Here is a 16,289-nt window from a genome sequence, read left to right as displayed (position 1 = left end):
ATACATGTAGCTTATCAATGGGCTCATTTTTGTTGTAAAATCTTTAAATTTTGATAAAATCTTTGGTCGGATGTATCTCCATGTTTGGGAGAGAAATGATTATGATGAAAGTGGTATTTTAATCGTCCCTACCCACAGGAATTGAAAAGACTTCACAGGATTGCATAGCTTTATATTTTCTATACAGGTGTATTATCCATTGATGTTATCCAAAAGAAATCTCATCTCAAAATTTAGGTACATCTGTGTCGACAAATGGCCAGAGTTTGATTGTGTTTTAGAAGTCGAAAACCTGGTATGTTATTCAAACCATCTATCTCTATATATCAGTCGCGGATCTAAAGGGGGGTTGCAACCCCCTCCCCCTTCTTGATTGAATATTTCTAACATAAATGGTCATTTTTGCCATTTTTGGTTCTTCAACACCCACCCACCCCCTGTAGGGCGGAAAAGGTACAAACTTAAGTCGCATCCCCGTTTGAAAATATCATAGATCCGCCACTGTATATATGTACAAAGCAAATGTTTCGGCTGAGGTTTACCTTTCATCTTATCAATGTATGGCTGATAGATAATTATTTTTATAAAAAATACAATCAACCATTTTCTACAAGAGTTTTATGTAACGTGCATCACTAGATGTTAACACGGTAAAGGCAGTTTAGAGATGATTGCTAATATTCAAAGAACTTTTTCAGACTGATGACGTGTCCCCACACAGAGTAAACGGTTTCTGTCGGAGGGAGGAGTGTAGTGTCGGTTTACATCGCATGATTTGTCACATCCTTCACAATTCGCCTTCTGACATTCTTCTTTATGGTAAAATCGTTCACAATTAGTTGAATTGGAGATGAAAACTGAGGTTTTAGATATGATTTTACATTTATATATGACTTTAAAAACGGATATCCCTTATTACGGTAGGCGTTGGCACAGTAAAAAAAAACTAACCGTTACGACCCTGAGAGTCATGCACACTGTGGGTAAAAATTTGTGGCACTTCACCATTGGTGATGTCTCTTCATGAATGAAAAAATTTCAAATGAGACTTGCAAACAAAACATACTTACAGATGGGTTTGTTGGGGTTGTTTTCGGTTGTGGGTTTTTTTTCCAGTTATTTTTTTTAATGGTTTTTCTTTGTGTGTGTCGTTTTACGTCCTATTCGAGAAATTTTCACTCATATAGGAACGTCACAAATTTTGGCCTATGCATGGTGCTTACTCTCGTCTATATTGTGCTGGCAACGCCTACCGTGACACGGTTCCTTTGTTTTACGGTCATATTCGAAAGACACGTGACTTGCACTTCTAATACCGGGGCTAAAGAACAGTCGCTATTTATATATAAGGTGATTCGCTACACCTTGAAAGTTTCTCATATCAGCACGTGAATATGGTGTCCGGATAGGGTCATTTGCAAAAGCGTAACTGCGCGTTACATTCTCTCACCAGAGGGCGCGCTACGCAAGCTTCACTTTCACCTCTGTTATCGTCTGATAAATAGTTCGGCTAACCACATGATCTCGCACGGACAAAATAGCGTCTTTTGGCTCCAACAGAAAGACACGTTTCTGTTCTTTGTGTAATGTCAGATTTTCATCATTATAATCTCGATAGTTTTTCTAATGTACTTTTATGTAGAGTCCATAGTTACGAAGTAAAAGTGAAATTAATACATTTGACAAGACAAAATAGTTCCATAAATATGGAGGTTACACTAACGTAATACAGCGTTTCGATACCTACCAATGTGTTTTTGACACATAAATTTATATTCTATTCATGAAAATGATGCAGATTTATTTTATTTTCAAAGACGCTCTGTTTTATAAAATTCTTACGATAACAGGTGTTGTGGAGCGTAGCGTAACGCCCTCTGGTGAGAGATTGCTGCGCGTTAGTCACAACACGCCGTCACGCCAACAAACAACGCGCCTTCGCGCCATCACGCCAACAAGCAATGCGCTCTCATGCCAACAAGTAACACACCTTCGCGCCGTCACGCCAACAAGCAACGCGCCGTCACACCAACAAGCAACACGCCTTCGCGCCGTGTTGCTTGTTGGCGTAATGGTGCGTTACTTGTTGGCGTGACGGCATGTTGTGACTAACGCGCAGTCACTTAATTTATTATTAGCCCAACATTTTATCCACTGAACTATTATGATACACAAACAAACCGATCGATACAAATAATTTGACAAAACATTTAAATCGCCATCTTGTGACCTAGTGTCATAAGAATATAAGTTTTGGTGTACTGAGTTATCATTAAAAGCAGAATTATATACATGTTTCTTGAATTACTCAACCAACTATATACGAAAGTTTAAAATTCACAATAGAAATTCCAATCATGAAGAAAAATAAGATTAAAACTGAGAGTCATCAAAACCTTAATGTTCCATGCCATCCTTCTCATACAAAACCAATTATTCCTTTTAACACGACCAGACGAATCTACAGACGAAGAACTTCGAGCGAAGTCCCCAACACAACACAGAACTCAAGAATTTTTTACCAAAGGAAACATATCCAGAAAAAATTAATGAGGCAACAAAAATCAAAGAAATTTCAACCCAGCTTCTTAAAAAAGACATCAGCAGGCGGAAACGTTCAAAACATTCAAATGTTGACAATTTTCCTTTTTCTTATCATTGGTTGCTTAATTTCTCGCTTGACTTTGCATCTGCTTTGTAGATCTGACACAGTTGACTTTATTTTTATCAGTGTTGTTGGTTTTCAGTGATTTAGATAATTTTAATTTGCAGGTGGACCAAGAAGAATGGTGGAAATCATTTCTATGTCACGTGATGCAGATACGGCCAACATTTCGGGAGCTGGGTGCTGTACGCTTCCTTGTTCTTAGTTCAATTCCCCTAGTAAACATTAGATATAATTCTGGTATTAGATAAATTTATGAAAAGAGCGATGATCGATAAAAAGATATAAGCACCTTTTGGTTGATCATTATCAGGTCATACGCGACGTTTTTGAATTTTTATTATTATCCCCCCCCCCCCTGAAAAAGAGGGGACATATTGTTTTGCTTCTGTCGGTTGGTCTTGTCCGCTCAATATCTTGAGAACTCTTCTTGACAGACATCAAACTTGGTATGAAAGGTGAAGATAACGAACAATGATCAATCTCATAACTCCTACAAGCAATACAAAATAGATAGTTGGGCAAACACGGACCTCTGGACACACCAGAGGTGAGATCAGGTGCCTAGGAGGAGTAAGCATCCCCTGCCGACCGGTCACACCCGCCGTGAGCCCCATATCCTGATCAGGTAAACGGAGTCATCCGTAGTCAAAATCAGTGTGCCAAGAACGGCCTAATAATCGGTATGAAACACGTCAGACAGCATTTGACCCAATGATAGGTTGTATTGGCAAACTAAATCGTTATAACGACCATAGAAGTTGCGAAATGCTTACTTTAATCGAGACTGTTGAAACCCCTGTGCCATCAACTTGTTTGTCAGTATATTGGTATATCTTAAGAAGTAGATGACAAATGACACCTATTGATTTTGAGGTTACATGGTCAAGGGTCAATCCACTATGGACAAACGAATATACTGTCCGATCAATATCTTGAGAACCCTTTCCTTGACAGACTTCAAACTTGATACGCTGGTACATTGTAAGGAGTAAACAACCCTATCAATTTTGTGGCCAAGGGTCAAACTGAACATAGGAATATATAGTCCGTTCATTATCTCGAAAATCCTTTGCTTGACAGACATTAAACTTGGTACATGTACACTGGTACATCATAGGGAGTAGACAACCTCTATTGATTTTTGACCTGCTTTTAAAAAACATAAACCTAGACTATATCTTTGAACCAAAGGGATAGGGATTTGATATTACCTCTTTAGGTGCCTCATGACCTGGCCTTTTATTTGGTATCAAAACGTTTGACCTTGAACTTTGGCCATTTTTTTTTTCTAAAACTTTAACGGGATAGGTTAAGTAAAACTAGAGTTGGATACCTTTAAGGACGAAACGATACCATACCACACTGATACTTTTGAAACGAAACGATACTTCTTAACGATAGTTTAATATAATCAAGAAATAACTGGTGCATTTAGTATGATATGAATATATGACATCACATTGCCGGGGTTTTAACCCTTTTAAAGCAAAGAGTTGGAAACAAATAACAGCTAGTTACAATCAGATAAAATGAAGCAACAATGTCAATTAATTTAGTATGGATTTTATTTATTTCACCCCTATTAACTGAAAAATACTGAGGGGTTTTCGAATAATCTTTGGATAGAATGCTTCTAATGAATTGATTGAGAGAGTTTGCTTCTCTTGTGTTTGAATTCATCAAGTTTTATTTGATGTACATGTAGCACATATGGCATAACATCACATGTCAAGTCTACATTTGAAATCGTATGATTAAGTGAAAAGGTAAGCATTATGTTTCATTTACCTTCCAAAAACTTTTTAGACACATGTTTCACCCCCTCCCCAAAATTTTTACAAGTCTATAACCAAACTGAACATATATGAATATATTATCCGTTCAATATCTCGAGAACCCTTTGCTTGACAGACATCAAACTTGGTACATCCTAGGGAGTAGACAACCTCTATTGATTTTTGAGGTCACACGGTCAAGGGTCAATCCACTCTGGACACGGGGAGCACACATGTTTCTGAAATATTTTTGTTTAATTTGTTATTGTAGTAATATTACCATAATTTGCTAACACTAAAACAAACCTGGTAATATACCCCTAACATGTACCCAAATTTATTCTTTGAAATTTTATTATTATCATCATTGTAGAATACAAGTGAACAGTACCCGATACATCACGAAAAATTTTAATGCCGCGTATGATCTTAAAACAAAAAAGGTCATTTTGCGATTTTGGACCCCCTCCCCACTCCTCTTTTAGGTGTAAATGGTGGAAATTTGGGTCGCACACCCTATTGAAAATTTCTGGATCCGCCCCTGAAATGTACAGTGTATGTCAATGTTTCTTATTTCCAATATTTCTATGGTAATATAGGCGGATCCACGAAAATTCAAGACAATGAACCCTCACCAGTTGCCGGCATTCACAATGCATACCAAGTATCGATGGAAACCTGGAAGAAAATGTAAGCCAAATGTATTAAAAAATATATCATTTTACAACTTTCGTCATCAACGTCTTCTTCACCACGTTGTCTTTAAAATTTCATTATAGTGAAGTTCCAACTCCCTTTACCGTATCTACCATTTCTGAGGAGCATATGGAGGTAATTCTGAGTCAATGGAAGCACAAAGACGGTCTTAGTGATGCCAGGGATTATTTTACAACCATGGCTACGTCTCTGGAATCCGTGTGTATACTAAACGAGAAGGGACAGCCTGTGGCCTGGGGGTTTGAACAACATTACGGAGCCATCGGGATCGTCCACGTCTTACCAGAGTATCGTAGAAAGAAACTGGGCAGTGCAGTAGTCTCTCTTTTGTCGGAGAAACTCCTGCAGAAACACGACTTTGTATACTCCGCTATTGCAGCAGACAACACGGCTTCAATCGTGATGCACAGGTATGTTGGATACGAAGAATGTAATGCAGACCCTGAATCAGTCTTCAACTGGTTTATGTATGAGAAAGACAAAAAGAAACAATGAACAATAATCACTATTGAAGAGGTTACCCATTAAAAAGGCACACTTTTTTGTTATTATGTTAAAATCTGACAACTAGCACCTTGCATAGTTAATTTAAGTGCTTGTTTGGTACTTGTACCTCCCTCTATCTCCCCATGCCAAATAAATCACATTCTACCACGGTTATTGCAAAGATCAAAGGAATACCGCGGTCATTATTCTGCAATATACCTCCATACGTAATAATCGATTATGAGAAAATTTATACACATCTCGCTTGCACTTCGTGTTTTCCTAACACAACAATAAAGTCGATAACTGATAATTAAATTTCATGATCATAAAAATCAATCAATATATACAGGTGTATTGCAAAACAATTTTATAAATGACTGAAGAATATTTGCCATTTGATATTAATTGTCTGCATTCTGAGATCGATACACGTGTAAACAAACATTGCACACACAGTTTATTAAAGCAGTTGATATGATCAGTCAACATCAAACTAAATACTTGAAATATTTTTTTTTATCAAATTAGATCTAATATACCCTACGATCTCACCTTTTTCGTCAGCAAACATTTCCGTTTCGGAAAATGTTATGACGTCACGGTGACCTAATTCATAGCTGTATAGGTAAACAATCGACTGTATATTTCTGGGCCGTAGTAGAATGGAAATAAAGTTCTTGTTTTCGAGTGTATTTCAGGATAAACTCCTCGGTCTCGAAATGTTGTTTGAAATATAAAAGCATCGGCTGATGTCTCGGCTTTTATATTTCAAAACAGTTCTCGACCGTTGTGGTTATCCTGCAATATTCACGAAATCGCGATTTTTAGTTCTTAATTACATTCTTCATCTGGTTAATCGTTCTTTAACAAATGCGGAATATTCTTCAGTGTCTCGTGGTTGACCAGACACATGGTTCTCCGACGTTTCAGTCAATCACAAACTACCGAGTACCGATGCAAGCGAGATTGATTTATAGTGCAACCGGAACCAGTATAACAGGGCCAGAAACTTAGGTGATCGAACGCCAAAAACATGCACTCGACTTTTTAGATACATATAATTAAAAACAAAACTTCCTGTATACTAAGTCTTGGATGCGAGAGATTAGACTTTGTCAGAGTTGTTGCTAGACGATAAGGGTCTAATTATCATTTTATATCGAACTTTTCGCCGAAAATTGCAAAAAGAAAAAACAAGATGGCGGTGTGATACACCTTGTAAATAGTGTGAAGACAATTTTTTTAAATTATATATATGTATATATAAAACGCCGAATGCTTGTAGGTCAACACATCGGAATGAAAACACCAATTAGGAGTTTATAATTCATTAATGACATATGGTTGATTTAAATTATAATTGAGTCCCGTGGTTCGAGTCCAGCAGGGGTTTCAATTTTTTCTCAGATTGCTTTCTACTGAATCTGCATTTGTTGACTAAATAAAGTAAATTTGAAAGTTTTTAATTTTATAATATTGGTGTGCATATCCTCCACTTTTAATCAAATTTCTCTCTTGTGTAGCATACCTCTTTAATACAAACACATGTGGAATGTATCCATAATATCTAAACATGAATAGTTCTCAAAAATAAATGACTGACAGTTAAGTAAATGAATTTTAAATATAATAAGAAGCTGATTTTACAATCAGAGATTGAATTCAATGCAATTTTATGCAATATAAAATCAGATTCCCACAATTTAGTTTGGTCATCTTTCAGTCATATTTCGGCAGTAAAACTCCAAAACCCTGTGAGGTGGTTTAGAATTTTGGAATGTCGGAGCCTGGTACCGGTAGTGGTCGTGGCACTTGCTTCGAATTCTCAGCGCTGCGATCCGAGTTCGATCCTCAAGATCAGCAGGGCTGTATATCAGAGTGTATTGTGATCGTCCATTTGGAGACGTGGGTTTTCGGTTCTTGGAAAGCTTTTCGACATTTCATTTTTATTCAAATATGTTTTTCTATGCAAGGCGAAGATAACGAACAGTGATCAATCTCATAACTCCTACAAGCAATACAAAATAGATAGTTGGGCAAACACGGACCCCTGGACACACCAGAGGTGGGATCAGGTGCCTAGGAGGAGTAAGCATCCCCTGTTGACCGGTCACACCCGCCGTGAGCCCTATATCAACAAGATTAGTCTTTTTAACTTCGACAAAAATCTTTTCGCGAACCAAAATGGCTTGGAACTTTAGTAGATAAAGCATGCATGAATGAGCTTGTTCCAACTGGCTACAAGATTAAGCAGGTTCCGCGGACTGGAGGTAACCGTGGCGGGGGAGTTGGAATCATCTGCAAGTTAGGCATCGATCTACGCGTAACTGCAACCAGTAGAGACAACCATTATTCTACCTTTGAGTTGCTAGATTGCAATGTAATTATACATAGTTACTCATACGTTTAACTGTTGTGTATAGACCACCGCCTACACGAAAAAATGGATTAACCACTAGTGCATTCCTGGCTCAAGAATGGCCGACGTTTTTAGCAGATTGCACTGCAACAGATAGGAGCATCATAATAACGGGAGACTTGAACTGCATCTTGACTTTCCAACACATAGAGACACGATGAGGTTCAATAGTATCCTGCAGTCTTGCGGCATGCCGCAACATGTGAATGAACCAACGCATGTCCGTGGTCACACACTGGATGTGATCATTACAAGAGATACTGACAATATTGTTTCCACGGTGGAAGTGATCGATCCTGGTTTATCAGACGGTTCTGGTAATGTGTTGCGTGATCATTTCGCAATAATCATCAATGCATGTGCCTCCAAACCTGCTCCTTTGAGGAAAACAGTTACAGAAACAGAAAACTCAGATCCATCAATGTGGAGTCTTTCAGGAAGGACAATGAAGTGTCAAAAGTTCTGAAGGATTCTCTAAAAATATGTGGACATTGAAGAGATAGTTGTTATACAACAGATAACTTTCATTGCTTGTTGAAAAGCATCCCCCACAACGTACAAAAACAATTATAATTAGACCTACCTGCCCCTGGTACACTGAAGAACTTCGTGAGGCAAAACATCTGAGGCGTAAATTGGAACGTCGCAAATGGCACAGGACAAGACTCACAATCGATCATGACATTTATAGAAATCAGTGTGGTAATGTGATCAAATTGCTCAGACAGGCTAGACTAAATTACTACACAGAAAAAACTATCATCAGGTCAGCAAGACCCAAAGAATCTATTTAAAGTGACAAAGTATTTGTTTGAAAGTCCCAGTGAGGTTGTACTACCATCTGGCAAAGCATAATGTGAGCTTGCCCAAGACTTCAGTGACTTTTTCATAAATAAAATAGAGTGTATAAAAGATAATATAAATTTAAAGTCTCAGCCTGAAATATGTACGGACAATTTCGAGGCAGAAGTAGACACGACCATGACTCTCCTGGAGGAGTTCACTTCTGTTACAGAGGAGGAGGAAGAGAGAGTAATCAAGCATTCGCCTAATAAATCGTGTGAGCTAGACCCAATACCAACAGGCCTTTTAAAATCTTGTTTGCAAGAACTTCTACCAATTCTGACAAACATTATAAACCTATCGCTTAAATTTGCAAGTGTACCAGCAGCATTCAAAAAAGCATATATAAGACCTCTTCTGAAAAAAGCAAATCTTGAACCAAATACTCTTAAGAACTATAGACCTGTGTCCAATTTGCCTTTTGTTTCAAAGGTTCTGGAAAAGGTAGTGAACTCCCGTATTGAAGACCATTTGACATTAAATAACCTTCATGAAGAACACCAGTCAGCATATAGGCAGTTCCAATCCACGGAATCTGCACTACTGAAGGTACAGACTGATATACTACAATTTTTTAGACCAAAATGATGTCACTTTACTTGTTATGCTGGATCTTTCCGCTGCATTTGACACTATCGAACACACTACCCTGTTGCACCGACTTGAACATCTGTTCGGAATAACAGGCAAATCACTAGGCTGGATATCATCTTACCTCAGTGACCGTCACCAAATGGTCTGCATAGATGGTGTCAAGTCAAAGCCAGTGAAAATGAATTTTAGTGTGCCGCAATGATCAGTGCTGGGTCACAAATTCTATACAATGTACACAAAACCAATTGGTTCCATTTGTAGATATCATGGACTTGATCACCATTTTTACGCTGATGACTCTCAGCTTTATCTGTCTTTTAACCCAGCGGGCATAGCTACACAGGCAGAGACATTACATCGTATTGAGCGTTGTCTATACGACATCGTGTTTTAGATGCATGGTAGTATGTTGAAACTCAACACGGATAAGACCGAGGTAATTGTGTTTGCATCTGGTCGTAATGCAAATCTTATTAGAAACATTTCAGTGACAGTAGGTGAGTCATATATTAATCCTTCAACCTGCGTTCGAAATCTTGGTGTCATGTTTGACTCCAAGATGGATATGGAGAAACAAGTGAACTCTGTCAGCAGATCTTGTTATGCACAGTTGCCGCAAAAAGGCCACATCAGAAAATATTTAACAACAGAAGCAACTTAATCTCTTGTGAACTCCCGAGTTACATCAAGGTTAGATTACTGTAATGCTCCCCTGGTTGGTGTTCCAAAGACAGTCCTGAGCAAGCTCCAACATATTCAGAACACTGCCGCACGTCTCATATCCAGGACCTCTCGTTACAACCATATCACTCCAATACTAAGAGAACTATACTGGTTACCTGTGCAGTATAGGACACAATATAAGATACTTACTTATACTTACAAAGCCTTACATGTACATGATGAGTGCCCAACTTATATCAAACAATTACTAGAGGTATATAAACCTACCCGAAATCTTAGGTCTATAAAACAATCGGTCACTCTAGTTGTTCCAAAAAGTCGAACCTTTACGTACGGGGATCGGTGTTTCAGAACAATAGCTCCAAACTGTGGAATGCCCTTCCAGAACATGTAAGGGACTGTAGAACACTGTGTGCGTTCAAGAAGTCACTGAAAACACATTTTTTTTCCATCAAGTTTGCCAGAACTAGTTTCTATCATTTCAGTTATTCGTGTTTGCTGTTTCAGTGCATTAAGATTATCTTATCTGTTTTGACTGTGTGTTTTAGTTTTCGAGTACCATTCTGTGATGTTTTATATTTTTAAAAAAATCAATGTTTTAATGTACTATAACTGAGACATTATATGCTGTGTGTGCGTGTGTGTATTTCATTATTATTATTATTATTATTTTGATACGCCCTGAAACTGATGTTTATTATTATCTAGCATATTTATGGTATCTTGTGTTTTCATGTTTTATATGTACAATCAGGATAGGTACAGCTACGGACTATTGACCTGTGATAACGCCTTTTATACAGTGTATCATTGCTTTTTAATGTTTTATTTATTTTCTATGTATTATGTGTATAACATTCTGTTGTAAGGTATACATGCATTGTAAAGCACCTTTGAGCGTACATAGTGTATGAAAAGGGTGCTATATAAATATGGTATTATTATCATTTTGTTATTATTAAAATGCGTGTTTACTAAATTTTCCAAAGAAATTTATTTTAGATTTTTTTTCCACCGAATTATATATTTTTTCTCTACCGTCAACGGAAATAAACACATAATTCAAACCTGGGACAGAGACCGATACCGTTTGGTGCTACCATAAACTGTAAGTTTTGAAGCCTGTCATATCTTCTACTGTTTTCTGATCACCAATGAAACAGTTAGTTTACCAAAGGGGAATGAATTCGTAACAAACATCCTTTATATATACGGACTGCAAAACAGATTCTAAAAACGAAAGTAGAGATGTTTTGGATTACTCATCCATGAATTAAATTTTGTTTCTCATGCTAAAATCATACAGACACAAATTAAGAAACATAAAAACTACAGAGTGGGGGATCCAATGGCAACAGGACATGGCCATCTGATGTTATTTGACCATAACACTATTTCCAAACCTCAAGATATAAATAGGGTGTCAAAATAGGTAATTATGCTTTTATCAAATAAAAATCAAACGAAACAATCAAAACACTGGAGTATCAAGTAACACAGTTACATTGATTTAAAAAAAGATTCTTTTCAACACTGTCTCAGATCTCGATTTATCTGAATGATGAATCGCACATTGGAACATTTGAATACACCAACTTTAAATCTATTATGTATATCAAGGTTATATTTGTCTGTACTTAATGTTCAGACTATTCTCCAGAGAAACCCGTCATGTTATTCAAGAGCGGTCCTATCTTAATCGGAACATTTCGAAAGTTAAAAAGAAACAGTCAAATGGTAATTCCGTGGTTGTGTATTAAAAACACTGCATTCAAAAGAAATATTCTTCTTAAGATTATCGAGAACTGCATAGCCTTATACAGTGTAAGGAATCTCTGACTGCTTTTGAAGGGAATGGATTTTCAACTTCCAAACTGCAAGACTCACGAATCTCGCGTCTGTGACCTTTTCTGTAAAGAATGTAGTGCTGCGATTTGCGGTGAATGCCATGCCCTTTCCCACAAAAAGCATCACGTGGATGATCTAGAAGATCTGTGTAAACTGAGGAAAGGGATAATTGCTCAAGAAATCGAGAGGGTGAGACATGCCATTTCCTTATATCAAGAACAAGAACAAGATATCACTGTCGAAGAGAAAGAAATCAACGACAAATACCGAACCGTTGATAAAAACATCAGAATCCACGGAGAAAATCTCGAGACAGCCGCCAGGAATGCCAAAGAGGAATATTTGAGACAAGCAAGAGAGAAAAAGGGGGAGCATTTTAAACTCTTAGAGGGACAAAAAGCAATAATAGATAGAAATTTGCAGAAAGCCTTAGAAATGGAGAAGGCCATACCAAGCAGTTTTAACACTTGTGAAGAAATACTAGCCTTCGACTTCGAAAAGTTGGATACGAAAACATTACCAGAGGTGCCTCCACGTCAGAGGATATTGCCACCTGAATTTGTTCCAAACATTGACCATCTGGAGAAAATGCTTGATAATTTCGGAAATCTAGCTTTCTGATCTTTGTAAAATGTTAAGTGAATAAATCGAACTTTTGCCTCTTCCTCTTGGAAGTGCAAAGTGTTCAGGAAAACGGCGAATCTTTTTGTATCAACAGATGCCTATGGCATTCCCATAGTGTAACGACTTACACAATATTTAATAGGACTAGTTAGTTAGCGTTTTAGAGGTGCATTTTGACAGTAACTTACCTTGGTCAAATCGCATAAGGAATCGTTACATCATACGTCACAGAATAGTAACATTATAGTAGTGAATACTGGAAGAGTTTCCCATCACTTGGGAAAAGGAAAATCGCCACCAAATTTAATAACAAAGTCCGTTGCGATTCCCTTTGTTGTTGGTGGAAAGAAGGCAGCCATTTGACTAACTGATCGTAGATCGTTAAGTATATGTACATGTTGGTAAACTTTTCTCGAGTACCAAGAGATTTGGTGCCGAGCGAAGCGAGAGAAAAGTTTAACAACATACTTAACTTATCTTAACCCTTCTGTACTATTTATCCTCAGAATCATCAGAATTTATCTTGATTGATGCTGGCTGGTTTAAGTAATTAGTACCCTCAAGGTAAGTTTACCTTTATTCAAGAGCCAGGTGATGGTCTAAGGTGATTGGTTTTTCAAGTATAATCATGTTTTTTCTACACATTCAAAACGTCTTTATTGATGTTGCAAGACTATGCAATTTAATTAAAATTAGATCCTATGATCCGTTCATCTACTATCGCTACACTAGTGTAGATGAGCTGATCATAGGATCTAATTTTAAGTCATGTCTGGATTTAAGTCAAAGCCTCCTAATAGCAACCTTTTGGACATTAGTGAGGATTTGTTTTCTATATACTTTAATACTTATTTCAATAAAATATCTGAGTGTGAAGCAGATGTGGAGGACTCTGGTGTCTTATTTTGACTTCACAGGGATACATGTATATCGAATCGATTTACGAATGAATGCAAAATGCACCGGCGTTGGGGCTCGGTAGGGCTCGAAAACGAGCCACGAATATTTTATGCAATTTTTGAAACGTTTTCATTAATATATTTTCATACAAAATTGATTAGTTAAGACATGTAGAACAAAATTTGTATATAATGTTAAGATCTACATGTATTTGACAATATCAAATCCTAGGGGTCAGCCCCTTAAATATATAAGGGACCGAGAGGGATCGTAAGTATTTCCTAAATACATGTACATGTATATCCATCTTCGCTAGCCAAGAGTTTACGATCCGCTCCGCTTCTCTACAAAGCGGAGCGGATCGTAAACCCTTGGCTAGAACTGTAAAGAATTTGTAAAGCACTGTTTCTCCTTACGTTCTTCGACTACTGGTATAATCACGTAATAAGAGGTTTATTGGGGAATGATGCACGACATTGTGATCAATGCTTTCTATCTCTTATAAAAATATTTTGTAAAATATCAAAGAACAAAAATTGCTCAGAATGTTATTTTGAATACCAGTAATATGCAATCTTCGAAAGTTTTCTTGCGATCCCCTTGAAGGAATAACGGGACCGGCCCCTAAAATTAAATATATCATTTAATAATATCTTGAGACTGAAAAACATTTTCATTGTTAAAAGTTGTAGAACAAAGGTTGTAGATAATGTCAAGACCTATTTGACAGTCTTTAAAAAAAAAAATTGGGGTCCGAGAGCAAAGTAGTTCGTTTTAACGTTAATCAAATACCGATATTGTAACGATTTTTGTTTACGTAATGAGGGATTTACGAGGACTGTTAGATATGCAATGCGTATTGTACAATATCTCAAAGCATTCGACTCAAATAGTGAAATGAACATTTAAAAATCCCTTCAACGTATTCTCCGCGGTTTGAAATCTCTGAATCCATTTCTGAAATGCGTCACGGTACGCTGATTTAGGTAGACCTCTGAGGCACTGACTGATGGCTTGTCGGGACTTGTAACGACGACCAGATAAGAACTTTTTAAGTTTTGGAAAAAGGAAAAAGTCGCATGGGGCTAGATTTGGAGAGTATGGTGGGTGTGGCAAGACGGTAACCTTCTCCGACTTCAAAACTTGCTTCACAATCTCAGATGTATGTGATGGAGCATTATCATGAAGTAGACGAACATGCCTAAATCCTGACACAGGGCGTCGTTTATATTTCTTGTCATGAGCTTTTTTAGTATAACATCTCGGTAATACCGACCTGTAACACTGTTGTCCTTCGACACCGGAATCTGTACAGCTATTTACCATCACATGAGAAGAATATGCAATAAAGCTTATGGTTCTTTTGGCAACTACATGTCTTCTACCGTGTTTAGTTAGCCATATTTTGTTTCCAATTTTTCTTACTGGTTCGAAATAGTGAACCCATGTTTCGTCACCAGTAACAATGTTTGCAAATTGTCTTTGGTTGAATTTGGGAAACATTTTGAACTTAGCGGTTTGTACTCGTACCCGTTTTTTGGTCATCTGTCAATGTATGCGGTATCCATCTGGCAGAAATCTTTCGTACTTTCAAAATGAAATGCACCCGCGATAGCGATATTCCAACAGCTTTGGCAAAATCACGAATCGTGTATCTTCCATCACTTTCAATTATTTCCGTTGCCTTGCTTGTTGCAGTTCAGCCAGATTTTGCTGCATCTTTGACGGACTATGTGCCAGTCAGAAATTTTTTTCTCCACCTGCGAACTGTCTCATAAGATACCTTATTAGACTCATAAACTTCCCCCAATTCAGTAAAAATCTGCATTACCGAATGACCGAGTTTTGTGCAAACTTTTATATAAGCTCTAATTTCTTCAATAGTCTCAACCCGTTTCCCCAACTATTTTTACAACAGTGGTCAACCGACTGGCTCTATTGAAATGACTATAAGTTTAAAACTATGTGGAGCTTATAAGTTTAAAACTATGTGGAGCTGAAGGTTCGTGTTTATATCGTTGGAAAGGTATTGAATAGAGCTATTCAAGAGTATCATCATCCACGAAATCGAGCAAAGCGTTATCGCGCTGTGGTACAATACACATTACATATCGAACAACTCTCGTAAACGGGAATAATTTCGATGCTTTCTATTTCTTTTAAAACGAGAAAATATTTTGTAAAGCATTATAGAAGAAAATTTGCTCAGAATATTGTTCAAATACAATAATTTACAATCTCCAAAGTTGTTCTTGCGAACCTTTTAAATGAATTACGGTGCTGGCCCTTAAAACTACGCCTACGACAGCATTTGCAATCTTTGATAAAAGTAGGCCTGGCATCCGATATTGAATTTATAAACAAAGTTATTTCTACTGATAAATAGTCATGTACTGATAAACAAACCTATTTGTAATGGTTAACAAAGTCACTAAGACTGATGGACAAATCCATTTTTACTGATAAACAAAGCTATTTTAAAAGTATTTGTAATGGTAAATAAAGTCTCTTCTACTGTAAACAAAGTCATTCTACATTAGAACTGGTAAACAAAGTCTTTCTACTGATGAAAAGGTCGCTTTAACTGATAGACAAAGTCCTACTGATAAAGGAAGTCACTTCTACTGTTAAACAAAGTCATTCTGCTAATAAACAAAGTCACTTCTACTGTTAAACAAAGTCATTCTACTGATAAACAAAGTCACTTCTACTGATAAACAAAGTCATT

The 16,289-nt window shown here is 37.1% G+C and overlaps 2 protein-coding genes across 2 annotated transcripts; both read left to right on the top strand.

Moving 5' to 3' along the window:
• Positions 1-704: 704 nt before the first annotated feature.
• On the top strand, positions 705-5,700 carry LOC130051262 (glycine N-acyltransferase-like protein 3). The gene is made up of 4 exons (XM_056152944.1): positions 705-819; positions 2,773-2,850; positions 5,043-5,133; positions 5,223-5,700. Exons 1-4 carry the CDS (start codon positions 771-773, stop codon positions 5,653-5,655), a joined length of 651 nt encoding a protein of 216 aa, XP_056008919.1. The 5' UTR covers positions 705-770; the 3' UTR covers positions 5,656-5,700.
• Positions 5,701-9,049: 3,349 nt separating this feature from the next.
• LOC125663669 (E3 ubiquitin-protein ligase TRIM33-like) lies at positions 9,050-12,658 on the top strand. The gene is made up of 3 exons (XM_048895982.2): positions 9,050-9,100; positions 9,344-9,460; positions 12,041-12,658. Exons 1-3 carry the CDS (start codon positions 9,050-9,052, stop codon positions 12,656-12,658), a joined length of 786 nt encoding a protein of 261 aa, XP_048751939.2.
• Positions 12,659-16,289: the final 3,631 nt, after the last annotated feature.

The sequence above is a fragment of the Ostrea edulis genome, chromosome 1 (genome assembly GCF_947568905.1).
Source record: "Ostrea edulis chromosome 1, xbOstEdul1.1, whole genome shotgun sequence".
Taxonomy (NCBI): domain Eukaryota; kingdom Metazoa; phylum Mollusca; class Bivalvia; order Ostreida; family Ostreidae; genus Ostrea; species Ostrea edulis.
Note: the sequence above shows the minus strand (reverse complement) of the source record. Positions and strands in the feature narration are given on the sequence as shown.

Bases quoted from the DNA above. Each gene is read 5' to 3' on its own strand.
- LOC130051262 (XM_056152944.1), top strand. From the start codon at position 771: ATGATTTGTCACATCCTTCACAATTCGCCTTCTGACATTCTTCTTTAT. The intron at 820-2,772 runs GTAAAATCGTTC...TTTAATTTGCAG, and splicing joins TTCTGACATTCTTCTTTATG to GTGGACCAAGAAGAATGGTG. The intron at 2,851-5,042 runs GTACGCTTCCTT...ATGGTAATATAG, and splicing joins CATTTCGGGAGCTGGGTGCT to GCGGATCCACGAAAATTCAA.
- LOC125663669 (XM_048895982.2), top strand. From the start codon at position 9,050: ATGACTCTCCTGGAGGAGTTCACTTCTGTTACAGAGGAGGAGGAAGAG. The intron at 9,101-9,343 runs GTAATCAAGCAT...TTTGTTTCAAAG, and splicing joins CAGAGGAGGAGGAAGAGAGA to GTTCTGGAAAAGGTAGTGAA. The intron at 9,461-12,040 runs GTACAGACTGAT...CTGCTTTTGAAG, and splicing joins CGGAATCTGCACTACTGAAG to GGAATGGATTTTCAACTTCC.